The sequence below is a fragment of the Saccoglossus kowalevskii genome, chromosome 1, assembly GCF_978046115.1.
Source record: "Saccoglossus kowalevskii chromosome 1, keSacKowa6.1, whole genome shotgun sequence".
Lineage (NCBI taxonomy): Eukaryota > Metazoa > Hemichordata > Enteropneusta > Harrimaniidae > Saccoglossus > Saccoglossus kowalevskii.
The window spans coordinates 20,614,075-20,642,054 of record NC_140641.1 but is presented as its reverse complement, the minus strand read 5'-3'; the positions used below and the strand labels follow the sequence as shown (position 1 = coordinate 20,642,054).

Below are 27,980 nucleotides of genomic sequence, written 5' to 3'. Positions count from 1 at the left end.
TTTATGTTTCACGATAAACAAATATTACTTTCTGACTGTGTTGTTCACTTGTCCCAGGATGCAACTTTCCAACATGGATGCGCCCATATATGATCACTGACCGCGAAGGTCTTCTCGCTTTTTTTACAGTTTCCGTTCACCCTTGGTTAAGAGCTTGGCATATTCTGATGATGTATGTGAGACAGATTAACTCACATAATTTTACACGAATTTTAAAGACTGGATTCTTTTTTCGATAGTGTTTCCTAATTGTACAGCAGCGACGATTACAAAGTTTTGCCATCACGTACAAGATGTATAAGATGATTTGGTTTAGAAGCAAACATGTCTCAAAGTTGTTGACAACTTTCTCAGGCAAACGAGCGGTGACGACATGGTCGCCATTGGCATGCGCATTTAACACCAAAATCGAGCCCGCTACAGAATGTAATGGTAGAAACGTGGTAAGTATAAGCATGGTACATATATAAGGGATTGACCATTTAATTTTGTGTGGAGATCGGTAGGTAGAAAAAGAACAACATTTTTTTACCGATTTCTGAGAGACACCTTTACAGATTATGTTTTAATTTGGTACAATGGCAAGACATAATAGGATGCATGTTAGCTTCAGTTATTCCTCCAATTTTTGTCAAACGTAATAAAAATAGCAAATTTGAACAGTTATCGTTTGTTTTGCAGACATGGCTTGGCGAATTTTATTGAAACTTAGTATGAACAAGTAACATGATTGAGTACTATAAGACGGGGGACGGTCGATTCGTCCCAAATCACATTCGTCCCAAGTCGATTCGTCCCACAAGTTGATTTGTCCCAAGTCGATTCGTCCCACAAGTTAATTCGTCCCAAAGTCGATTCATCCCACAAGTCGATTCGTCCCGCAAGTCGATTCGTCCCACAAGTCGATTCGTCCCGCAAGTCGATTCGTCCCACAAGTTGATTCGTCCCAAAGTCGATTCGTCAGATTTAAGGTTAGCCCACTACTAACTCGCCAATTAAGATTTCTAGACATCTCGACCCAAAAATTTCTCGACCCAAGACACTTCGACCCAAATTGGACATCTCGACCCAGACACCCTGGGCATCTCGACCCACCGCATCGACCCGACCCTATCTAAGTGTGGCGACACGAACCTCTATCTAGTTCAACGTTGATAATGTTGCTCTTTGATAACTTAAAATTCTCGCGATATTGCGTATCGTGCTGTATATGAATGCTGTGTTTGAATGAACGACATTTATTGATTCGAAACATTGAAAACAGGGAACATGATCGAACTGAACCTTAAACGCAAATCGACCGCCATCTTTGGTTCTACCATTTAACGCGGTGGGTAGGTGTATATAACGTAACATCGATGTGACACACGTCGACACGGCAAGAATACATTTCCTCAGTACGGCATTTTTTATTTTGTACAGCAAAAATATATATAAGCACAAACACATCCAAACAACGAACTGTTCACGTACACGTCATGCACTGGCATACGTAATTGTTCGTTGCGCCATTTTGTTTTTGCCGACGTTATATACAAATACACCTTACCTACAACGCTGAGTTATTAGTTAATATATACAAATACACCGTACAAGTTATTAGTCAATAAATACAAATACACCTTACGTGCAACGTAGAGTTATTAGTTAATAAATAAATACAAATACACCGGACATGCAACGTACAAGTTATTAGTTAATAAAAACAAATACACCGGACATTCAACGTACAAGTTATTAGTTAATAAATACAAATACACCGTTCACGCAGCGTACAAGTTATTAGTTAATAAATACAAATACACCGTACAAGTTATTAGTTAATAAATACAAATACACCGGACATTCAACGTACAAGTTATTAGTTAATAAATACAAATACACCGTACAAGTTATTAGTTAATAAATACAAATACACCGGACATTCAACGTACAAGTTATTAGTTAATAAATACAAATACACCGTTCACGCAGCGTACAAGTTATTAGTTAATAAATACAAATACACCGGACATTCAACGTACAAGTTATTAGTTAATAAATACAAATACACCGTTCACGCAGCGTACAAGTTATTAGTTAATAAATACAAATACACCGGACATTCAACGTACAAGTCATTAATTAATAAATACAAATACACCGTACACACAACGTAGAGTTATTAGTTAATAAAATAAATACAAATACACCGTTCATGCAACGTAGAGTTATTAGTTAATAAATACAAATACACTGTACATGCAACGTACAAGTTATTAGTTAATAAATACAAATACACCGTTCACGCAACGTAGAGTTATTAGTTAATAAATACAAATACACCGGACATTCAACGTACAAGTTATTAGTTAATAAATACAAATACACGGTACACGCAGCGTACAAGTTATTAGTTAATAAATACAAATACACCGTTCACGCAACGTAGAGTTATTAGTTAATAAATACAAATACATCGTTCATGCAACGTAGAGTTATTAGTTAATAAATACAAATACACCGTACACGCAACGTACAAGTTATTAGTTAATAAATACAAATACACCGTTCACGCAACGTAGAGTTATTAGTTAATAAATACAAATACACCGGACATTCAACGTACAAGTTATTAGTTAATAAATACAAATACACCGTACACGCAGCGTACAAGTTATTAGTTAATAAATACAAATACACCGTACACGCAGCGTACAAGTTATTAGTTAATAAATACAAACACACCGTTCACGCAACGTAGAGTTATTAGTTAATAAATACAAATACACAGGACATTCAACGTATAAGTTATTAGTTAATAAATACAAATACACCTTACGTGCAACGTAGAGTTATTAGTTAGCTAATAAATACAAATACACCTTACGTGCAACGTAGAGTTATTAGTTAATAAATACAAATACACCGGACATTCAACGTACAAGTTATTAGTTAATAAATACAAATACACCGTTCACGCAACGTGGAGTTATTAGTTAGCGTGTCAGTAGCAGTTGGCATAGAACTTGACCCTGTTCAAGATCGTAATGCTGACTAAAAATTTAAAAAATGGACGAATGTGAATTGGGACGAATGTGAAATGGGACGAATCTGAATTGGGACGAATCGACTCGTGGGACGAATGTGAATTGTGACGAATCGACTTGTGGGACGAATGTGTTGGGACGAAAGTGAATTGGGACGAATTGACTGTGAATCCTATAAGAGATATCATTTGTTTGAAAAGCTGGTTCATGCAATTGATATCATAGTTTTATTCACAAACCGAAAAAGAGTGAATAATCTGTGGATAATTCTGTTCTGCTATGGATCTTAAGATCTGAATTAAAGCATTAATAATTTATTTACTTATTGACAAATTATTGAGAAAAAGGAAATGATCACAAGGTACAAGAAAAAAAAATTGCTAGATAACAAAATACAATTACTAAATAATACAAAATTACTAAAATACTAAATAATGTAAGATTACTAATAAAAATAATGAAGAGTAGGTAAAATTTGTCATAATGGAGAAAAAATAGTAAAAGTTAATATTGCTGACAGCAGACATTAAAATGTCAAGTATGATCCTGCTTCCTGACTTCAAAGCTTTTACTTATGAACTGTGCTACTGGTATAATAATATTTTCACTCTGTAACAATTCCATGAATTATTTCTCTGCAGGTTTATTTTCAAATGCTGGGATCATATCCTTAGCTTTATTGAAAAGATCGCAACTCATATTTGTTGCATTCCATCAAAAAGTGCATTTCATCCTCAATTAGACTTTTGTTTCACATGTCACAAACCCTGTTGTTTAAGAGGATTTTTTTATAATAATAATAATAATAATAATAATAATACACTTAACACCAAGAGTACGTGTATGAACCAGCTCTATGAATAAGTCATATCAAGTGATAAACTTTTTATCGTATGACTAACTCTGAATGTCAAAAAGATAGAGAAATCTTGATCACAGCTTCTTAGCATGGATCGTCAGATACCTTAGTTGTGCTAAGAAAACAGGCATGAATACTAACACGGGCTAAGAAAGTATGGATTGAATCTGGCCCAGTCCAGATCGTTAGCATGGGAGAGTGTGCATGAATGCTTATCTCGGGCTAAATGACCAAAACTTCATTGTATTGAATAGATTTACTATTATATTCATAGCTATTTATTTCAGTATGCCATTTCCGACATCCGACAATCAATGCACGAGCACATCCTTAGTTCTCATTTGCATACAAGAATTACCCTAGTGACGTCAAGAGGCAACATTGCTGCACAACGTGGACATAGTAGATGTGACACTGTTCTGGAGAACTTGGATTCCAATTTATTATCTATTGATTTTTAAATGATCTAACGTTTTTAACAATTCTTGAACGACAAATAATATTATGTTGCATCATTAGAACAGTAATTTTGTTTTTCAGATCGAATTCAAAATGGCTTACTGGTGGCCATTTTGTTTTAATGAATGCGGTTCTAGCGCCATATCTCTGACATACTTTAACTGATTATGTTGAAATTTTAAATATTCATTTTACATTATCTCATAGATATACAGACATATTAGTTTGGCTATTCGATTCAAAATGGCCAAATGGTGGCCATTTTTGTGCTAAAAAATCATCAAAATCCAGCATTTCTGGCATTCCGGAACTGGATCTTGAACGTTTATGGATGGATTTTGTTCAAACTTGGTACATACATTGGACATTATGGGACCGTGATGCACATTATTTTGTTTTTCAGATTGGCTTAAAAATGGCTAACTGGTTGCCATTTTGTTTTAATGAATGTGATTCTAGAGCCATATCTCTGACATGTTTAGACTGATTATGTTCAAATTTTAAATATTCATCATACATCATCATGTCATAAATATACAGATGTATTGGTTTGATGTATCGATTCAAAATGGCCGAATGGTGGCCATTTTGTTTTAATGAATGCTGTTCCAGAGCAATATCTCTCAATAAGGACAAAATTCATTTGACGATCAGATACAAAATGACTGAATGTCAATTAATTTAATGTTATAAAAATATCATAATCAAGCATCTGCTTCAGACATGTTTTTATGTCAAACTATTTTACTATAAACAAAACAATATATCTTATGTTTTGCACTCTGGGGAAATAAAACGACAGATGATCTTCAAATATTTCATTATTCCCAGACAACAAAATCACAATTCATTAGCATACTAGTAATTCACACACTTTTTAACTTCACAACTACAAGTTTTTACGGTCTTCAGCATATGGCATGGCATGGCATGGCTTTTCCGCCTTTGTCTGATGTTTGGTGGCGTAGAGAAGTTTGAGAGAAGTTAGAAAGCCGGAAACAGACGACAGAACAGTGGTATGGCTACAACTTGGAATCATTTTCAATTTTACTCAAAAATGATTTCTTTAATTAAAATTAAAACAGAAACCCCAAAAATAAATGTGTAGGTGGGCTTTTCACAGGCACTTCATCTTTTGACATTTAATACATAGTTGGTTGTAATTCCAAACACAAAGATTACATGAGAAAAAAATTTATATTCAAACTGCCAAGATATATCTGTCATTGTTTTTTGTGTGTGTGGGTCACAATCATTTTATATTGTTACTAGCCAATGAGAGACTGATTGTTAACAGAGAAACAAGCCGGTAGGCTTTTTGGCGATCTGCTCCGCTCAAAAAACAAGGAACATATTTTCGGCTGTTGTCATGGTAAGACATGAACGTGAAGCTAATGTCGGTTTATAACTAAAACCAGGCACCGTATATGAAGTTCACAAAAAACATTCAGTCTTTAGAAGTCACTTTATTTTAATTGCTAGGACGTATTCTGCTGTTAAATTTAGTATTTCCAATCGTTTTGCAGTAGTATTTTCTAGATTGAAGGCAGCATTTACAGTTCATTCAAAGTTCAAAGTTGCGTTTGGATTACGTTGATACAGTGTAACAATGTCGGCACCGGTGATCCCTCACCGATGTGCAACGTAGCCAAAATAAAAAGCATGATCATTTGAACACTGCTATTACAAGACTGGTAGGAGATAATAAATTTGGGGCGAAAGTATTCCAATTAGTGACGGTACTATCTGCCTGCTGGTGAAAAGTTACTTCAAGTTTGAGGTCAATTTTCTTGCCAATGAAAATAGACATAAAAAACAAATAAATAAATTTATGCCTTCACTCAAGCTGAGTAGAATGAGCTACGTCCGTGCTTTTTATTCAAAGAAATGTAGGGTGAGACACATTTGGCGCGAAGGTATTCAAAAAATCAGTTCTTTGGCTGTTGCCATGGAAATAGTGGTCCAGAATTTGTTTTCAGATTCTACAGCCTAACTAGAGTGAAGGTGTGACTTGTCTGCCAAGTTTGAACCAAATTGGCTCAGCTAAAACAATCACAGAAGAGTTAAAAAGCCATTCCTGGTGAACATTTACCCCAACTTTGGGGTCAAATTTCTTGGTAATGAAAAAAGATATCAAAAATTCAAATAGTAACTTTGTGTCCTCACTCAAGCTGAGTAGAATGAGCTATGTCTGAGGTGTTGTATCCTAAATTTGTAGGAGGAGATGCATTTGGCGCAAAGCTATCCAAAACCATTTTTGGGGGGCTGTTGCTATGGCAACAGTAGGCCAAAATTATTTTCGAATTTTTTTCTAATAACTAGGGTGAAGGTGTGACCTACCTGCAAAGTTTGAGCGAAATCGGCCAAGGCAAAAAATCACAGAAGAATTAGTATGTGAAAACACTGGAAATCACACACACAAAAGTGATTTTAAGGGCAATCCTTGCGGAGCGGATCACCAATACAAGCACTGAAATGTTTGCTGACGCATCACAAATGTTTACGACATCATAGATTGTTAACTTTGACAGTAAGTCATTATTTATGACAGACTGGTACTCCAGAATTCTTCATGGGTTGTAATAGCGACAAAGTGAAAATTAGTGAATTACAAGATGAATAGTGAAATAACTGTGTTGAGACGTTTCTGAACACCGTGTGGATAGTATGAAATTAACTTTGTAAAGTCATTTCAGGTGTCATGTTGTATTTCTATCAATAGCTTACGAGTATGGTATCTTTTTGGGTTCAACCGGCGGCATTTGCTGATAACAGTGAATTCCGAGAACTGACTTGTATGTTGGCGTCATATCAATCTTTATTACATCGTATGATTTGATCACCGACATTAAATCAGTAATTAGGACTGAAAAACACTTGATTTATTGGGCCATTCCAGTTTATATCTGCACCCCCCTGTTGATGAGCTTGTGTGTTTACTTCATACAGGGTATAATTTCAATTGGTGTATAAGTCATACAAAGTTTTATTTCCAAATCACCATTCACCATACAGTAATAGAAATCCAAAACTATAGTTCCTACTTATGGTGTTGATGAGTTCCATTGTGCCACCATACAGAGTAGGATTTCCAAATATAACTCTCATCATAAGCTAATTTACCAAGTTCAAAATTTCAAGTTCAACGGTGTTGTTGAGCTCATTCGTGCCACCATCCTTATCTAATTATCAGTAATAACTATTTCATACTGGCCCATTTTTTTTTACTATATACAGTCAGAATGCCAAGTTTTTTTAGTCATACTGTTGGAAATCCAACCTCATCAACCAGTATGTGGCGAGATAAACTAGGCCATATTTTATTTTAGTAGCCATAACTGCCTGGATTTCCAGGAATTTTTTTTCCATACTCGTCTGGATTTCCAGATTCTGTTTCTCCATATACAGTTGGAATTCCGGGGTATTTTCCCCATCATACAGTGCTGGAAATCCGACCACATCAACAGGGGGGGGTGCAGATATAAACTGGAATGGCCCATTGCACAGCATGGCTGTTACAATACCATTCGACGAAAGAGAAACAATCACCTGGCACGAGTGGAAGTAGAATACGAATAAATCTTAGTTTTACATTTTACTTAAACACCAAATGCGAGACCAACAAAATATTTCTAAACATGCAGTGTTTAGCATCACCTTTACTTTGGAGAAATAGTTGTTAGCTTAGGAATACATTGTATAAGATCATTTTGGATTCTATCAGCAGAATCAATGAAGACTTAAGGGGCCTTTCGTGTATATCGGTGCTGTGTTTGCGATTTAGTATACATTGAACTTTGACATTGAATCAATATTTACAATTGACAAAAGAATACAATTTAAATGATGGAGGTGATACTGGCATTTTCTGAAACAGGAACAATCACCAAGCACACATGCAATTACAGTGTAAATCATCCATTGTTTAACTTGGTGCACAGACACGCAGCATTCTTCATGGGGGAGTATCAATAATTTAAAGTGAAATACCATATGAATAGTGACTACAGGAATGTCGGATACTGTATTTAAATTGGGACATCATCGAGATGTGAGGTTTATAACATTATTTCCACATTTACATTGTTTCATATAATAAATGAAAGCAGTAATTAATTCAAACTAAACTTAGAAAGGAGAAAATTATTGATACTGACCACTGTGCAGCATTACAGGGTATCACAGTTGTTGGGATATGTATGTCGAATATGACTCATTGGCAAACCAAGTCGGGCACCATTTTTTAAAAAATAGTACTACATCGTACGCGTATTTAGGGGTCCAAGCCAAGAGGGGCTGCAAGCCTGGTATTATTGTTCTGATGTTTAGGGGACCCTTTTGTTTGAAGCCTATTTATCCTACCGAGGATCTCAGCAAATTTGTTTTCATATAGCAACATTGGAACATGTATTATCTATATCACTAATAAAAATTATAAAATGTCACATAACTTTTGGCGCTATAATTTATAATTCAAAAATGCATTGAAGAACTTCAGAACCACTAAATGCATTGCTCTGACATTTTGTATACATGATGTACATACAGAGTAAATTAAAGTTTGTTTGTAAATTGTTGTGTGGTTTGGCAGTCATGCTGGATTTTAAGAAATCCTAGAAGTATGCCATTTTTAACTCTGCTGTCATTGTAGATGTCAGAGTGGAGTTGTTCATACATTGTATACTAAAGGTAATTATCAGTCGTTGGTTGACCAACAATTGCACTTTTGACTTCAATCAGCCGACTGCTTTGATGTTATACAAAATTAATGTATATAGGTATCTTGGGTGGATGACTATCAGATTTGTTCATTTAATTATGATGAAATCATTAATCATCTATTTTTAGGTATGTTTTAGTAATTTTTGGTGAAAATGCTATTTTTGACTTCTTGAAAACTGCTGCTCCAATTGCTTTGATACTTGATATACCTGTACCTTGGATGAAACTTTTTCTATTGCAAGGCTTATTTGCTGAAAATGTGTGGCTATTCCAACTGTCAGATTACAGACTATTGCCCCGCCCTCATCTTTAGTTATGCCAAGGATATTTATACTTGTATCTATGATATCCAATAATCTGAAAAAATTGCAGTTAAAACTGTACATAACAACTGGCTCCACATCTACTGATTTTTAGGTGTGAAATGTAAGAAATGTTTGATGGGGGTAAAATATGATGTACATGTACCATGTTTCATAGATTTGTTTTACTCTGTTTCGAGAGATAATCAAACTATCGGTATGATTTCTTCTTAGGGACTTTTCGGTGTGGATGAGTTGACTGAACCGTATGGTTTCAAAATTGCACAACACAAATGTCTGGAAGAAGTGGAACGATTAGTGAAGGATGCAGTCAATAGCCCAACAACTCCCGAATTAGTGACAATATTCGACAAACTCTCAGATGCCCTCTGTAGAGTTGCTGATCTGGTAAGTATGATACAGTTATATCAATAGGTGATTTTCCGTACAATTGCGAGATCTCGCGAGATGCATGAAAGATGCGCATCGAACGTCTGCCGCAAAAATCGAAGGATTTGATTTTGAACTAGAATTTCTTTATTTCGTAGCTTACATTGACCGGCCGATCTTCGACAGAGGAATATTGCTTCTGAATACCCTTACTTAATCGAAATTGCCTATCATCAAATGTGGACAGCACATTATTAAGCATGGAAATGTCCCCGAAATACTTTCGCGTTTGTCGAATCCCACGCGATGTTTGACGCGACTACGACGCTATGACCTTTGTTTTTCCTGTTTTTACGTTCAATTTCACGCATAACGCGTGATTCTCGCAGTGTACGGAAAATGGTCAATTGTACATTCTTCATAATATTTTCTGGAATCATGGTTTGTTGTGCGTTTGATCTAAAAGAAACATAAATTGTTTGTATTTTATATTTGATGTAAAATAAAACATTTCTCGAGAATATAGATATTACCGGGTAGTACAGAATACAATAAATTAATTAATTAACTGAAAATAATCACAATTTAACAATATAATTATCAGTTTATTGATGACAATTTAGTACATTGTGGACTAATTAATGTAATTTTTGACAACTGCAAGATTGATTTGATATTACCTATATTTGTTTATTTCGTGTTGATATCTTCAATTCTCTAATTTTGATGAATATTTTTGTAATTTTGGTAAAAAGTGACATTTTTGACTTTTTGTTGAAAACTGCAAGTTTGCTGGCATTGATATTATACATATAGGTATCTCATGTGAATTGATCTTAGATTTGTTCATTTTGTGATGATATTTTCAATTCTCTAATTGAAAAGTGCATTGTTAACAGCGGAGCTATCCCAGCTCAGAGGCTGCTGGTTTTTTTTCTCCTGTGTGCAGAGAACATATTAAAGGGAAGAAGAAGTGTGCTTTTGACACTCTGTACAAAAAATTTGAGATCTATGAATGAATTCTGTCGATAAAAATAACTTGTATGTGCTGCGAAATGCCCTAAATATCGGATATAAAACGGGCTGTGAAGCAGACGACAAACGTCCGTTTTGCCTGGCGTCATTTCGCCGCTAGAGGGCCAGTCAAATGATGTCATCAGTGAAAACTCATAATTGAACCCATTCATTCTAGTACGTCAATCCCATAGAAATGCTACTATGAAAGACCTTGTTAACTGAGAACTTAAAAGTTGAAACATGGCAGGTGTTGTGTTATGAATGCCATAACGATTCATGTTAATTTGTTGTCTTTAGGCTGATTTTGTGAGAGTGGCTCATCCAAAAATTGAATACATCGAGGCTGCTGAAGATGCCTGCTTTTCAGTGGGAAATATGGTGGAAAAGTAAGTATACAATCAGTTTCCTGGTCAGACGGAATTTATACTGAGTTGGCATATTAAATTTGACTATTTTTTATGTTTAATTTGGTAGAGACCCTCAATGTGTACATACATGTGTATCGAGCAAGGGAATTTATTATCATAGAATTACTTAGTCATTTTTGTGTTTCAGATTAAATACAAACGTGAGGCTTCACGAATCGCTCAGGAAATTGCTGAGTAATGAAAGTGTTCTGCAAAGTATGGACAAAGAATCAAAGAGAGTCGCAGAACTCTTCCTCTTTGATTTTGAACAGAGTGGTATACATCTCAGTGCTGGTAAAGTAAGTTGAATGTTATCTTGTAATTATTGTGACCACATTGACTGTCACGCAAAGTTTACATCATTTGTTATTGACGTCATTCATCGCCAAGGACTTCAATGTTGTTCACATACATATAACAAGATAGCAAACACTAATGAACAATCTTATTTCTCTCACTTTACGACTGATTACTGATTGTCCATTGTCGGCGTCCGTCATCGTCGTCAACTTTACATTTTCAACTTCTTCTTTGAAACCGCAAGTCAGAATGTTTTCAAATTTAATATGCAAGTACCTTAGATGGTTCTTTTTCAGATTTGTTCATTTCATGTAAAAATCTCTAACTCTCTATTTTTGGTGAACAATTTTGTCATTTTTGTTCGATTGCTTTGATACTATACATATTGTTCATTTTCTAATGATATCTTCAGTTCTTTAATTGAAATGTGCAATGCTAACAGCGAAGCTATCTCAGCCGACAGGCAGCTTGTTTAAATTTAGTCTTCCTCTTCAAAATATCAAAACTATGAAAATTGTTCTCAGTAGCAATCATAATTTCTGTGCATTTATCGCTCCACAGCGAAGAAAAGTTGTGAAATTCAACAGTGAAATCCTGCGATTGGGAAGTGAATTTATGCAAGGATGTCAGACTGCAAACACAGTACGAAAAGATTTACTACCAGACCATATACAGGGTGCTTTCTCGGTGGAAGGGGACGCAATCAAAGTCACCGGATTATATACAGACTCCGCAAATGATATTGTGAGTAATAGTAATAACTGTATTGTATCATTTTGGTCTGTGGCACTGTCGCTGGTAATCCCCTACCTAAAACTCTGAATAAAACTATAATTGTCTCAAGGAGGTTCGAGCGGAGTTAAATGTTCAATGCCATCAGAATACCGAAAATGAAAAAAAAAAATGAGGGGATCACCAAACAATTGTTTTTGAGGTACAGGAGTCTAAAATGTTATGGAAAATGGACAAATTGCCATTTTTACACTTTCTACATGTATGTGGTTCTGGTTTCTATGGTGTGATTATTTCTTCATATCTCAAAATTTTGCTCGTCTGAATTATTGACAATCCTAATCTGGTGAAAACATTTCCAAAAAAATTGACATATAATTTAGTTAGTTTCCAGGGCGGGTAGTTTTTCATTATATACCGGTATGATAGGTTATCTCCCATAATGCATTGCATCTATGTGCAGTAACATGCTCAGTAAAGCACAATTTGAGTTACACTCAAACTGCCAATAAGGTTGGTGGTTGTCACTCGCTTTGAATTTCGTGTAAACAAAAAATTTTATTTCCCTGTGTGCATGTCACATGAATCATATCGAACACAACTTAGTGCGCCGACCACATGCCTTTAAATTTTGGTACACTGAATAATAATATATTATAGGAGCCTAATGCACATCATTGTGTTTTTCATATAAGATTCAAAATGGCTGACTGGCGGCCATTTTGTTGTAATGAATGGGCTTCTTGAGCCATATCTCTGACTTGCTCTGACTGATTATGTTCAAATTTTTGATATTCATTATACATCATGTCATTGATATACGGATATATTGGTTTGACGATCCTATTAACAGGCCATTTTTGTACTAAAAAAATCATCAATAATCAAGCATTTTTGGCATTTATGGATGAATTTCATTCAAATTTTATATATTCATTATACATCATGTTATAGATATATACAAGTATTCAAAATGGCTGATTTTGTTTTAATTAAGGTTGTTCCAGAGCAATATCTCTCAATATGGACAAGTACTCGTTTGATGATTAGATACAAATGTCAATCATTTTAATGTTAAACAATCATCATAATCATATTTCTGACATGATTATATTCCAGCTATATTACTATAAACAAAACTATATATCTTAAATTCAATAACTAACTGGGACTGTGACATGCATGGCTTGTTGACTTGTGGTACGACAATTGTGCTCGAACAGCCTGGGGAGAAGAATAATGTGAAGTGTATGGTACGCACAATGTCTGATTTGTGAGTTTCTCAGATGGGTGATGTTTCAATGTGTAAAATAGAACTTCTATAATTGCAGGTGCGAGAAATAGCGTATAAAATATTCCTTTATCCAAACCCCCAACAAGAGGCGATACTCAGCAAGCTGTTGACAGCACGCTTTGAGTTGGCCAATTTAGTGGGTTACCCTACATATGCACACAGGGCGTTGAAATCGTCATTGGCTAAAGACCCTGAAAATGTCATGAAATTCTTGGAGAAGACTGCAGATAAAGTACATGACAGGTAAGAGTGAATGTTATTGCATTGTTGCGTTATTTTCAAAATTCAGATTCAGAAATAACTTCTTAGTCTTTGTTCGTGAACATTGTCGCAGTACAGAACATTGTGTTATATGATTGGAGTAGAAAGCTCATGTCCTGTATGTACGGTACTACACAGAATTGAATAAACATCACAATAATTATTGCATTGACTTTTAATTTAAAAATTTGCATTTCAATACTGATATTTTTATTTCTTGTGTCAATGTTGAACAGAGCCAGAACAGAAATATCCCAACTCAAAGCAATCAAGAGGCAGTTTAACAGTACTAATCCAGTAAGCTATGGTTTAATTTATATTTCAATTTCTGAATCTGGACAAACTTATCTTATCTGCAATACTATTGGCTGATTGCTTCATTCATGGGTTTTACTATCCAATGAAAAGAGTTTGTTGTATTGGCTGTTTACTTCTTATTTTCTTAACAGGATATCATGCCTTGGGATTTGCCATACTATACAGGGTTAGCAAAACACCAGAAGTAAGTTCAAATGGAGGATTTGATTGATTGAGCTTTATCATATATTTCCAAAACAGAACTAAAAATTGCCATCATTGTTATGAATGCTCATTTGTAACATTCTTATTTTTACATGCTGAAAAAAAATGCCATTATTAGATTTGTGATATCATATTTGTTCTATTAGTACATACATGTAACACAGGTCAGTTTCTGGTCATAGTATGTCATATTTCAATGATCCAGGATACAATGAATAAAACTGTTGTTTTACTTGTGCTTTTAATATAGCAAATACCATACTCACTTCATTAGAAGCATATCCCTAATAAAAGAGTACGCTAACAAAAAATTGCATTTAATATACATGGTGAATAATAAAACTATGGCGTATTTTGACCATACATGTAGAAACACCTCTGTAATTTTTGTAAAAGCTACCGGTACTATCAATGCAAACACAGTGTATTTATGTCACTTTGATATTTCTTGGAATGTAAATGTGATATGACATGGAAACTTTTGTTGTTACATCTGTTGCCCATTTTGAAATGTGTTATTTGTGCTATACACTGCTGACCAATCACACTCTGTCCTTAATTTGTTGAAAAGACAAGACATACAAGTCAAAAGCTAAAACAATAGCAGTGTTTTCACTGACAAACTCAATCTGGATTAAGATGGAGGTAATCTTTGATGTTTTTGTGTAGGAATTAATGATGCCGTATTTATACTAAGAAGGGGACCCAGTCGGCATATTCCAAAATCATGTCGTCATTCGTCAAAATGCTGAATGTTCCTACTCCCTAGGAATGGTTATGTTCCTTGACTGGAAGTAGAACAGTTATTTTCATGAACAGGGCATCGTTTTGGAAATGCCAATACTAAAAATTGGTCGTCTTTTTATATAAATCAACGTGAAAAACATAAATAAATTTTCCGACCAATTACTTCTGGTTTAGAAACGTTTCAATGTAAATGTGAAATATACTGTTTTGTTATACTGTTATTTGTACTGCAGATTTGACTTGAATTCTATGGAATACGCTCCATATTTTTCACTTGGCACCTGTATGGAAGGCTTGAGTTATATACTGACCTGTTTATATGGTATTCAACTCAAAGAAGAGAAAACAAAACTTGGTGAAGTATGGGCCAGCGATGTACGCAAACTGGTGAGTTATAACACTGCCCTGATCTTACTACCGTCTACTCAGTGTGGGGGCTGCACTGTGATTTATTTCACAACTTGGTCTGTAGAGGGCATACTGTTCATACCTGCATCAAATTTTCTTTATAAATAATCACTGTGACTCTCATTTCTTAATTCTAGGCTGTTTTACACGAGTCTGAAGGTTTATTAGGTTACATTTACTGTGATTTATTTGAAAGAGTCGGTAAATCACAACAGGATTGTCATTTTACAATTAGAGGAGGGAGGCGTCTCGATGACGGGAGCTATCAATTCCCGGTAGTTGTTCTTATGTGCAGTTTTCCGTAAGTACTTGCATCACTTACGTAGTGCATGTCATTCGTAGTTGTGATGTTTAGTTAGAAATAGCGCTGTTAATATATGCAGGGGTAAATGTTGTAGAGATGGTTGTTACGAGTGACATCATTGGCTAGTATTGTCTATGAACTTCAAGGTGATTGGATAATACACTGAATGATGCTTTGTATAACAACCAGCTCTACAAATAAATGATATCAGGTGATAACCTTTTTATCACGTGACCGACTCAGACTGTTAAAATGTCAGATATGTTTTACTGAACTCGGCGTACGAATCATGTGCTAATTATGCACGACGTCTAAGCTTGTCGGTGAAGTCAATTGCAGGTACGACCATTGATGGTTTTCGTAGTCTTGTAGGAATACCACCCTTACTAACAATGTTTCAAAATGAACTTTCAGTCATAGTGATACTGGAGACAGCATATTTTCTAAGTCTGTTTCCAATTAACAATTGTTTGTATTTTGACAGCACACCCACCAAGGCAATACCTTCACTATTGTCTCATTCAGTAAGTATTTATAATTGTTTGATATTTGTATTTTGTTGCTACATTTAAAAAAATAGATTGTACCGTACATTATTTGTGTTAAGCCGATGGATCTCAGTCTCCAGTATTGCACCGTGGTTGCATGCCAAGGTTCTGAGTGACCAGGTCGCGTATCAGTATATTAATTGAATGAAATGTCTGTGGATGACAGCCGAATATTACAATAACTGTTTATTGTTTCATACTTCCTTGACATCAAAGATTACGGTATCATTACCATGCTTATACTAATGTAGCCAACTCGTATGAAACTTGATTGTTCTAATCACCAAGTTTAGTGGTTTTCAGATGCCTAAATTTAAGCAGATAAAATGAGCTTCATATGATATCTTAAATAATCAAACTGAAACAATTTAAATCCTGGCATTAGAAAACTTTGTATTTTCCAAAACTGTACAGTTATCTTCATTCTACTCAATCTGTACAGATTTCATTGTAAAATATTGATTTTCCTAAAAATCATATAAACTTGGCACACTGTAACTATGAGATCTAAGAGAAATTTGTGTATTGATACAACATGCAGTCTGAACGATAAATCAATCCTGGCCTTTTCAAATTGTCTGTGTCATTGCTGGGCTTGGCTATGTGAAAGTATGAAAGTACCCTGGAGTATATCAGTACATGGCACAACTATTTGGATAATTCGACTACCAAACACGCACTATTGTACTATTATATCCAATCCTTAACTATTATAACCAATTGACTATTTTGAACTGTAGGCATTAATCAGCGATTCTGTCGGTGACGGAGAGATAGAATCTAGGTCAGGGGAAGCCCCATGACCCCAAGATTCTACTTCCCTTACATCACGAACCACGTGACCGAGGCCACATGGCAGCGCCATAGGCGGCCATACAATTACTCTTCTTTCATCTCCGCCTCATCGGGAATGATTCTGAGCGGCTCTGCCTGGCTCTGTTGCTTTTTCCTGTCCAGGTTTCTAGCGTGGGTCATTGCCGCAGCCGCGGAATTCGACATTCTAGCTGGTAGAATAAGTTTTTCTTATCTTTTTACCCTCGTGTCGTTTGCCCCTTTGTGTGTTATGTTTTTCCACAACAAAGAAATTAAAACCCGGCGCCACCACGTAGCCACTTGTTGGTTTCATGGCGGCACCTTTGACAACTGTATTTCGTTTCCCTCATGCATGTCATCTTTTATTTACAATGTATTTAGAAATGGATAGATGCACTGGCAACGCCAGAAGCTCGTCGCCGGTATTGTCCCCTCAGTTTTTGAGGCGGACCTGCAACCATTGTAAACGGAACTTGCAAGACTGGAACGCACATGCTAAATTCTACCGATGTATTACCTGCGTTCAGGGTTCGGGTGTCTGCCCAGAGAATATTTGCAATCACTGGGGTTCTGAAGCCTGGGATTCTTTCCAGCAATTTATGAAAATTGCCCAGACTGACCGCGTTGCTCGTTCACGAAAAGGTGGAACCGACATAGGTATGGGTGAGTTGTGCGTTGACATGAGTGGGAAATCCTCGCACTCGGCTACCGGTACTCGTACCGGGATACCAAGCAAAAGTCCCGGCGGTGGAGGGAACCGACTTATTTCTGTCTCCCCCCGCTGATTGGAGGGCATCTGCACAGTCTGATTTTTCAGGCAGTGGAACCATCCTCGCACGGCGCCCGTTTTGCGTTGGTCGAAGGTCTATCGGGGCAGATTGCGTCCCTAGCAGGCCGGGTAGACCAAATGCAGTCAGAGCGAGCTGTCTCCACTGCGGCCTCTCGGCCAGCAAGCAGAAAGAAACCTAGAAAGCACTGTTCGCATTCTAGACACGTAACCCCCCGTTCCCAGCCGTGACCCCTCCGCTAATTTGAGGCCGAGGCTCAGGCTAGTGACACCGGGTCTCCTCGGGGACCTCGGACACAGAACACCAACGGGGATGCTGGTAGCCAAGACTCCATTCTCGGGGCAGGGCTGTCGGTGCAGGGCATACATTATACCTCCCCCCGCGTTCAACCAGCCAAGGTTCGCCGCACAGTACCGGACTTAAAAATTTACCTTCAAGTCTGAGCTCCGCTGTGGGTTTCGACTCCCTTCTTGCCGACCCATTGGCGTTCCCAGAGGGAACCGACCCTGTCATGAGACGCACTCTTGAACACGCTCTCGCCCACATTTTTAGGCTGAGCGGTGGCAGTTCGTTCGCGTTGGATACAGTGGGTACCTCGGGCGGTCCACAATGTGTAATGACTCGGTAAGCCACGCTGTTGGGGTGATGCGGAATATTTTCAGTCCAGGTGACATGATGTATATTCCCCCACCCTCGATCCTAAAGCAACCACTCACAGTTGCTTCTAGGCTGATGGGATCGCAGGGGCTGGAATCCAGATCGACCCCACCTGCACGTATCTCCTGGTCCAGCAAGGGATCAGGTTACGACTTAGTAACTCCAGTGATTCCCGGGGAAGCTCACCTCACGGAAGAAGAGAGACCCCCCCCCCCTCTTGCAACCACCGAACCCATGGCCAAAGATCCCTGTCGCACGCAGATTGCGCCGGTGCATTCCAGGTAACTGATCCCTGGACGCTCCAGGTGGTGACCCTCGGTTACAGAATACCACTGACATCTCCATCGCCCCTGTCAGTACCCCCCCCCCCCCCCGCTGGGGGCACTGCCAGGGGATTCCCGCAAGGCGGAAGCAATCAGACAGGAAGTAGACAGTTTGCTAAGAAAGAGTGTCATACAGAGAATAGTTTGGGCTTCTACTCCAATGTATTCGTAGTACCCAAAGCTACAGGCGACTGGTGTCCGGTTCTGGACCTAAGCAGACTAAATCAGTACATGTATATGCTTCTCGATCGGTTCTGCATGGAGACACCATCCAGTGTCCTACTCTCCATCCACCGGTTCGACTGGCTAGCCTCTTTAGACTTATGTGATGCATACCTGCACATACCGATGCACCCAGCGAGTTGCCCGCTCCTTCAATTCGCCCACCTGGACCAAGTATTTGAATTTCGGGTGCTCCCCTTCGGGTTAAGCACAGCGCCCTACGTGTTCACCAGAGTGATGAAACAGGTAGTACTACTCCTCCACCAAATGTCGGTACACATCAATCCGTATCTAGACGACTGGTTGTTATACAAGGGGAGCGCATCTATTGGACAAACATGCCCAAGGAATATGGCCCCTGCATTGGGTTCGGGACCACCATATCAACTGGCTGGTTCTGAAAGCGGTGCGCCTAGCACTATTACGCTTTCTACCCGAAGTTCGAGACCGCAGTGTCCTGCTCCGCACAGACACCACAGCGGTGGTTTCCTACATCAACAAGAATGGGGGACGTGTTCCCCATCGTTGTCGGTCATAGCAGAGCAAATTCTCCTTTGGTGACTGGAATACAATGTGGAGCTAACCACACATCACCTTCCAGGGGTGAGGAACGGTCTGGCAGATGCCCTTTCGAGGCAGCTCCGTCTCCAGAACTCGGAATGGCAGATACCCCAGTTGGTAGCCTCCAGGCTGTTTTGGCTGCGGAATGCCAAGCTCTCGACATATGTAACACTCCTGCCGACACCAGGGGCCTGGGCCGTGGACGCCTTATCGATCCTGTGGTCCCACATGGATGCGTACACCTTTCTTCCCTTCCCGTTAATTCACCGGGTACTGGAGAAACTTCGACAGGAGCCCACCTGCATATTAAGTCTGGTGGCGCCCAATTGGCTGGCCAAGGCCTGGTTTCCACTCCTGCTGGAAATGATAGTTGAAACACCACTAGTGCTTCCGGACTTACCGGACTTGCTGTCTCAACCGGACGGCGCACTGCCAACAAGCCCAGCAATGTACCACTTACACGCATGGAGGCTCTCAGTAGACTCACGCAGATGGAAGGTCTATCTGAGCGGGCTGCCAACGTCCTGGCCAGTGCCAACAGGGATTCCACCAACGCTGCCTACGACTCGAAATGGCGAGCATACTTTAATTGGTGTAGTGGAAGGGAGATTGATCCATGCCATCCCTCTATCAGCCAGGTAGCAGACTTCTTTGTCCACTTGTTTGACGAAGGAGGTTTGTCCTACGCAGCGATCGTTGGCTACAGGTCAGCCTTGTCCCCTGCCATAGAGAACTCTTTGGGGTCAAGTCTAGTCGGTCTAGCCGGTCAGAGCTAGGCGCACTGTCCTTCGCGGACCGTTGCGCTGCCTTTATGGACGATCAAGTTGTACTAAAGACACGAAGCAGGTTTCTCGCCAAGAACCAAATCCCAGAACACGATCCTCAACCGATCTTCATCCCCCGGCTGTCAAATATTGTCGATCCGGAGGATCAGGAGAAATTGCTTCTCTGCCCGGTCCGAGCGTTGAGTTGCTACGAGAACCGTACTAGGTTTTCCAGACGGGGAACCAAACACATGTTATAACTATTATAACCAATCTATAAAGCATTGTAACTAATCCATAACTGTTTTAGTCAATCCATTGTAGCAAATTATTGTAGCAAATTGTAACCAATCTATAACCAATCCATAACTGTTAAAACCAGTTCATAACCATTAGTCATATAAAATGAATAACTATGATATCACTGTTTTACATTACAGATGGTGGAGAATTTATTTCATGAGATGGGTCATGCAATGCATTGTGAGTATATGACATGATGCAATTACAACAATTATATGCCATTTACCATACTGGACCATGCTAGCACCTATGCCCTGTCAAGTGTCAATTTTTATATTCGTCATATTTGGCAAAGCACCCACCCCTTTCAAAATGCCACTAATTTAAAACTTTGTCTTTGATCATTGCTCAACCAATACTGGTAATCGTTTTTATATGATACAGCATGGATATCGATCGCCTATGGATATATTGTGAATGCATATGCCACGGTAAACTATGCTTCGACAATGACCTGTTAATAAAAAATAAAATGCCATATTTAGTTACCTATCAAAAATTGCTAGGTATATATGTAATATGCATTACTATACTTAACCAAACTTTGTTTGTTATAATGTGTACGGGTGATATCTTTATATAACATGTTTTTCATCTTCATAATTAATTTGAAGAGTAATATTCTATAAATTTTCTTTTTCTGTCAGCGGAAAATGTATCATGTACTGTGGAATACTTTATTTTCGCTGGAATTAATTTTCGCTGAAAAGGATTTTTGGGCGTTCTGTATGGAATTTATTTTCTCTGATTTTTGATGAGTTGAATGTGAAATATAGGAAAAAAAGTATATTTGCTGGATTTAATTTTGACGGAATCATCCCATCCGCGAAAATTACAAAAATAAATTTCAAGCGAAAATAAAAAAGTATTCTACAGTATTAGAAGGCTTTGTCATTGTAACTTATTTATTGTGATAAATGAGAATTTTTTTTATTGATGATACTGATTGCAGTGTACACGTACAAAATACAAGTACCTACACTTACCTAAATTGATACCTCATTTGACTGATATGAAGGAAACATATAGAATTGCATGTACATGTTTTGCTGACCCAGTTGCACTGGTACTTACCCCCGGTGTGTTGTTTGTTTAGCCATGTTAGCCCGGACCACCTATCAACATGTCACTGGTACGAGATGTGCCACTGACTTCGCTGAAGTGCCTTCAGTTCTCATGGAATATTTTGCCAATGATTATCGAGTTCTCAAGTTGTTTGCCAAACATTATAAAACAGGAGAGGTACAGTATATAATTAAACTATTTCACAAGATTTCCGAGTTTCTTGATATACATGTCTCTTTAAATCACACATTGCCATCCACACAAATTTACCATATTTTATAGAATTTTATTGAAATATTTATTTCACCAGAAATAACATGGTCCTGAATAACTCAAAATTTAAAAGAATCCAAAGCTTATGGAAACTGCAAATTACATGACAAAAATATACCCGTAACTCAAGCAAAAAAAAAAAAAAAAAAAAAAAGCTACAAAAATTCGAAAAGGAAACAAAATAATATGTACAAGTCATGAAAATTATTAGATACATTGTGTAAAATTATTGACATCATACTGCTCTGGTGTTGTCATTGCATTAATAATATGGCCTTAAATCACATGTATAAATAAACTGGTGCATTGATATGAAAATTGGTGGACTACAATATTTGATATTTGGGATTATGGATATAACCTCCTAATGCTACAACTACCGTAGATCTTGTGTTTCCTGCAATAATTTCTTTTCCTAAAAATCATCCTCTCAGAGAAAATTGCGAGGAATCCAAATCGAGCTTGTTATGTTGTTTTGAATCTTTGAACACAGACTATACCAGAAGAACTGATAACGAAGCTGTGCTCTTCTAAAAAGATGTTTGCAGCCTGCGAGTTGGAACAACAAGTTTACTATTCCATACTGGACCAAATATATCATGGAAAACATCCCCTAAAGTTGGTAAGATCTACATCGTAATTTGGTAGGTTCATCTACAACCGACATCTGTGTATGCACCGTATAAACTATTTCGACTTAGAAATCGGTCTTACTCACAATTTACGACTCACTGTCTTTGGTTTATGTGATCAGTAACACACTGCCTGTTGAACGCCTCCATGGATAGTCGAATTGAATTGGGGGAAAAACGGCGATGTAAAGTATCATATTCGTCATAATGTTTTGTGTTTAGAGTTGCATGGGTCTCATGTAATGTACACTTTGTCTATTTACCCAAAATTCAATTCACACTGCATGACAACTCATTTGATAACTTACAGTGGTTATTGTCTTATTGAAAATGGTAATATATCTATGTATCTTTTGATTTATAGAAGTATTTTGCATCTCAATATTGTGTAAATTGTACACTATAGCAATGCACGAATCTTGGGTTCTTGGTCATTATTTCAATTAAACCTGTCATGGTGTCATAAGTGTTGTTGCTTTGGATTTGTGATCAATACTTCACAAGTTCAAAGTTTAACAGAGGGATTGAACACCAACATATAAATGACTTGCACCTTAGGTGACTAAAATGGAGAACAAACAGGAAGAATCTTGGTTAATGTTGGCTCTGTTTTGTATACATGTACGGGTACCATGCATTAAATTTACATAATTCCATTATGATAGGAAGATGCCTTAGATGGTCACAAAGCGATGACGTGTACCAGTCGTAGTCAAAAACATTGAATACAATTTCTGTAGCAAAATGTACTGTGTATGGTTACCTTTAATAAATATTTAATATATAAAAAAAGTGAAACATTAATTAATTTCCATGTATGACATCCAAATAAAACGTAATTTCTCTTTCCTTTTACAGACTACTGCTGAATTATTAGCAGAAATTCAGAATAAATATAGTTGTTTGCCCTACATAAAGGATACTGTAAGTAGCGGTATTACTAAATTATGTATTATTAAATTTAATATTCATTTGCAATGTCAGAAATTTGGTACTATTTACAGAAGGACTAGGGTAAAAGCTATGTGTTTATCTTGTGCTGGAGTAAACTTTTGGAACAGTATTGATAATAATCTGAAAAATTGTAAATGTTTCCACACATTTAAGCAAATGTACAAAAAGCATTTGTTAGAACAATATCATGAAATGTGATTTTTCTTTTATGATGTTGTTAAATAAAACATGTTATTTCATGTTATTTGTGATTAATATTTTGAATCGCCCATTAAGGCAATTCTCAATTTAATGAGTGTAAACAGGGAACATCATCAATAAGCAGTTCTTCGTGATTTGCCCCTTTTCGTGTAACATTATTTATTTATTTATGTATTTATTTATTTATTTATTTGTTTGTTTGTTTGTTTGTTTGTTTGTTTGTTTGTTTGTTTGTTTGTTTGTTTGTTTATTTATTTATTTATTTATTTATTTATTTATTTATTTATTTGCATAATGTATTAACTGCAGATGGATACAAGGAAATAAAAATTATTGTCATAATTGGTACCATGACAATCGTACAGACATATCAGGAGGACATTGTCAATGGTGATTTATTGAATTTTGTGTTTTCCTTTTTCAAATTGCTAGGCTTGGCAGTTGAGGTTTGGACATTTAGTCGGGTATGGTGCTAAGTATTATAGTTATCTGTTGTCAAGGGCAGTTGCATCATCGCTATGGCATCAGTGTTTCAAAAACAACCCACTGAATAGACAAGTAGGAGAAGACTATAGGAGGAAAATGTTGGCATTTGGTGGTGGTGAAGAGCCTTCCATCTTAGTTCAAAGTAAGTAACCTTTCCATCTTTTTAATAGCTAGCCCTCAATACTCTCAGAAAGTACCAGGATGTGTGACCTTTTGGGTTCCTACAACAATACACTCAGAAAGTACCAGGATGGACGTGTGACCTTTAGGGTTCTTACAACAATACACTCAGAAAGTACCAGGATGTGTGACCTTTAGGGTTCCTACAACAATACACTCAGAAAGTACCAGGATGCGTGACCTTTAGGATTCCTACAACAATACTCTAAGAAAGTGCCAGGATGTGTGACCTTTAGGGTTCATGCATTCATGACAAACTCAACCCTTCAGTCATGTCTAGATAATTAATAATTTACTGTCAGTAATGTTTTTGTTTTTAGATATGCTTGGCAAGGAATTATCAACATCACAACTGGTGGAGTCCCTCATTCAGGATGCACTTTAATGCAGACAATGAACTGAAATGATGATGTCATCAGATTACCTTGTGTTGCTGATGCCATCAAATTACACTGCGTTGCTGATGGCATCAAAGTATGTCATGTCATCAAATTAAACTGTGTTGCTGATGCCATCATAGTATGTTATGATGATGTCATAAAATTCCACTGTTTTGCTGATGCCATCAAAGTATGTTATGATGATGTCATCAAATTACACTGTGTTACTGATGCCATCATAGTATTTTATGATGATGTCATCAGATTATACTGTTAGTATTGCTGATGTGTGTCATCTTGTAATGTCATACCTAGTGTGTTTACTGCCACGTTTCAAGGTACTGTTTCTATATACCGGTATATACAGGTACACACAATATATCACTACCTCTCTTTTCCGTTCTTGGAATCAAAAATGTCATATCATATGTGTTTGGATACATATGCACGTCCATTCATTTTCTGATCTGATTCAAGATGACCGAGCAGTGGCCATTTTAATGTTAAAAATTCAAGAACATCAAAATTAAGCATTTCTGCCATTTCTGAATCTGATCTTGCTCGTGTGTAGCTGTATTTCTTTCAAACTTGATTACAAAGCATTGGACATTATAGAACCTTGATGCATGTCATTTTGTTCTTCAGATCAGATTTAAAATGGCCGACTGGCAGACAATTTCTTTCAATAAATGTGGTTTTGAAGCTATATCTCTGACATGCCTTGACTGATTGTGATCAAACACTATATATACATCATGCATTTTGTCCCACATATGCACATAGATTTATTTGACAGTCTGATTTAGGATGACTGAATGGTTAAAAATGCATCAAAATTTCAGATCTTGGTTATACAAAATATGCAAATACAAATGCTGTTCTAGAGCCTGTCTCTGACATGCATTGACTGATCACAATAACATTTGTTTCATCTTCTGATTCAAAATAACTGACTCATGTCAGTTTTGAAGACTTGTTTTATGTTATATATTGATATATATATTTTTAACAAATATTAGTCAGTTTTCACTTCCAGTTTTGCATTGATCAAAAACTTGTTTTTAACTAAAAACTTTAAAGTCAGTCATCAATTCTTTTCAGCTGGGCAATGGTATCAATTTCAGAAATAAAAGTATGCAGAACACTTTCAATTAAGAAAGGATAGACATGTAGCTGTTCCCATGCAGACATGTCTGAGTGAGTCTGTCAGCGAGGGCGCAGTAACTTTTGCAGATCATGTTATACGACAGACTAGAATTGTCACAGTGTGTGTGTGTCGAGTGTCATGTGACTTAGTGTGAACAATTTGCAAATAACATTTGCATAACTAGGATCTGTTGTAAATTGATGCTAGTTTTTAACGCCTTTAAAACGGTGATATTTGTTCGAATAGGGGAGTGTTGGATGTATTTTTGCATATTTTTTGTCAATCTGCATCTGCCAGAAAAGAAAATCACTGGTTGTAGTTCAAACTATTGTGATATGTTGTATTATACCATCACTATGAGATCTTTATTGTATTCTCCATTAGTTTTCATGAAAGTTGCAAGTTCCTCATTTCTATTGTCTTATGATATACCCTGATAATCGCTCCTGTCTGAAAATTTCTTCAAACAGTTGACCTTTGCCTAGATGACAAAGTATGACATACCGGAATGCAAAACACAATACAATGCAAACTTTCTTATTTATAGTTTGTTTATTATTTGTTGTTTGCTTTAAATGTATTTCCATAGACATTACAGTTGTCTTGTTGGCTAAGAAATGGTGGGTAATTAACTTGCGTTTTTATGCATCAAATGGCTAAAAAGTTAAGATTAATTCGAGCAAAGATACTTCAGGGATGTATTTTCATTGAAAGTATAATAATAAGAAGTTACGAAAATAGAATGTAATCGCGAAACACCTTGTGTATTTTCAATTGTTGCAATATTGCTTTATTTTGTTTAATAATAATTATATATTGTGTGATGAAATGTAAAAAGTTAATAAAATTGTTTTTTGATCCATTTCCTTGTATGTTTCCATGTATGTTTATTGGGTAGTAACTTCCAAATGCGAGTTGAGACAAGATGCGTGATTGTTTGGCAATCAGAAATGTTGAACTCTTGACCTGCTTTGACCTAAAGGCTACAACCAATCACTTGGAAGTTGTGTATTTGTGTGACATCAGAGCAGAGAAATTGTTGTATGGTGTTTTTCTTTTTATCAATTTTGCTGGAAATCTGTTTTAACATTTCTAATATTTGTTAATCGTACTAGGTAGGTATTTCGGAATATATATATAATGCTGCCAAGTCATTACTGGTTTGGCATCAAGATTCGGCATATTTTTTATGTAAAAAACGAGAGATAAACTATTATTTAGCAATTCGTAAACATTGCGTCAACATGTGAAACGATGAACTTGACGACTTCAAAACCTGCATACTACCCCCCCCCCCCCCATAAAAAAAGTGGGATTCCGTAACTTTTGACTTTGGTTAGCTATGTAGGTGATGAATACTGGTAGTGTGATGGTTGTCTGACGATGGCTGCCAATGTTTGCAAGAAAATCGAAACTGCTCTTCAAACTTGTTTCCGACAACAGTTACCACAGGGGCTTGACGATCTATTCGTCTCAATGCGTGGACGTCTATAGGGGCTGAGTGACTATGTCCCGGTACAGGACCTTGCCCTTGCTCAAAATAATAGAAAATATGAATTAAAACAGTTTAGTAATGTAAAGCAACCATATGTTATTAAATTTAATCATCACGCTCCAAAACCACAAAAATCACTAATACTTGTTTCCGGCTGATCAGCTTGCACGATATTACTTAACTGTTTTAATTCCATAATTTATATTATTTTGAGCAAGGGCAAGGTCCTGTACCGGGACATAGTCGCTCGGCCCCATAGACGTCCACGCATTGAGACGAATAGATCGTAAAGCCCCTGTGGGTATTACAAGGCACATATAAGGTTATATTTTATTCTACTCTAAACGTAAAACAAACGGTGTTTTATTTATGACCAATAAATTGAAGAGGGCGCAAATCCTGAAACATCGACGTCCTGTAAAACAATCGAAGTTT

The 27,980-nt window shown here is 36.9% G+C and overlaps 1 protein-coding gene across 1 annotated transcript; it reads left to right on the top strand.

Moving 5' to 3' along the window:
- The first annotated feature begins 62 nt into the window (after window positions 1-62).
- Window positions 63-26,912, top strand: LOC102800854 (mitochondrial intermediate peptidase-like). Its single transcript, XM_085499796.1, has 17 exons — window positions 63-443; window positions 9,606-9,779; window positions 11,076-11,164; window positions 11,334-11,484; window positions 12,047-12,229; window positions 13,549-13,754; window positions 14,009-14,069; window positions 14,222-14,274; window positions 15,275-15,428; window positions 15,587-15,750; window positions 16,238-16,277; window positions 20,870-20,912; window positions 21,829-21,974; window positions 22,564-22,692; window positions 23,561-23,626; window positions 24,290-24,485; window positions 24,844-26,912. The coding sequence occupies exons 1-17, from the start codon at window positions 294-296 to the stop codon at window positions 24,906-24,908; spliced, it is 2,070 nt and encodes a 689-aa protein (XP_085355922.1). The 5' UTR covers window positions 63-293; the 3' UTR covers window positions 24,909-26,912.
- The last annotated feature ends 1,068 nt before the right edge of the window (window positions 26,913-27,980 follow it).

What these genes read in the sequence shown, in the direction of transcription:
- LOC102800854 (XM_085499796.1), top strand. Translation starts at nt 294, where the DNA reads ATGTATAAGATGATTTGGTTTAGAAGCAAACATGTCTCAAAGTTGTTG. An exon ending in GATGGGTCATGCAATGCATT is followed by an intron (nt 20,913 to 21,828) that starts GTGAGTATATGA and finishes TTGTTTGTTTAG; the next exon opens with CCATGTTAGCCCGGACCACC. An exon ending in GCCTTCCATCTTAGTTCAAA is followed by an intron (nt 24,486 to 24,843) that starts GTAAGTAACCTT and finishes TTTTGTTTTTAG; the next exon opens with ATATGCTTGGCAAGGAATTA.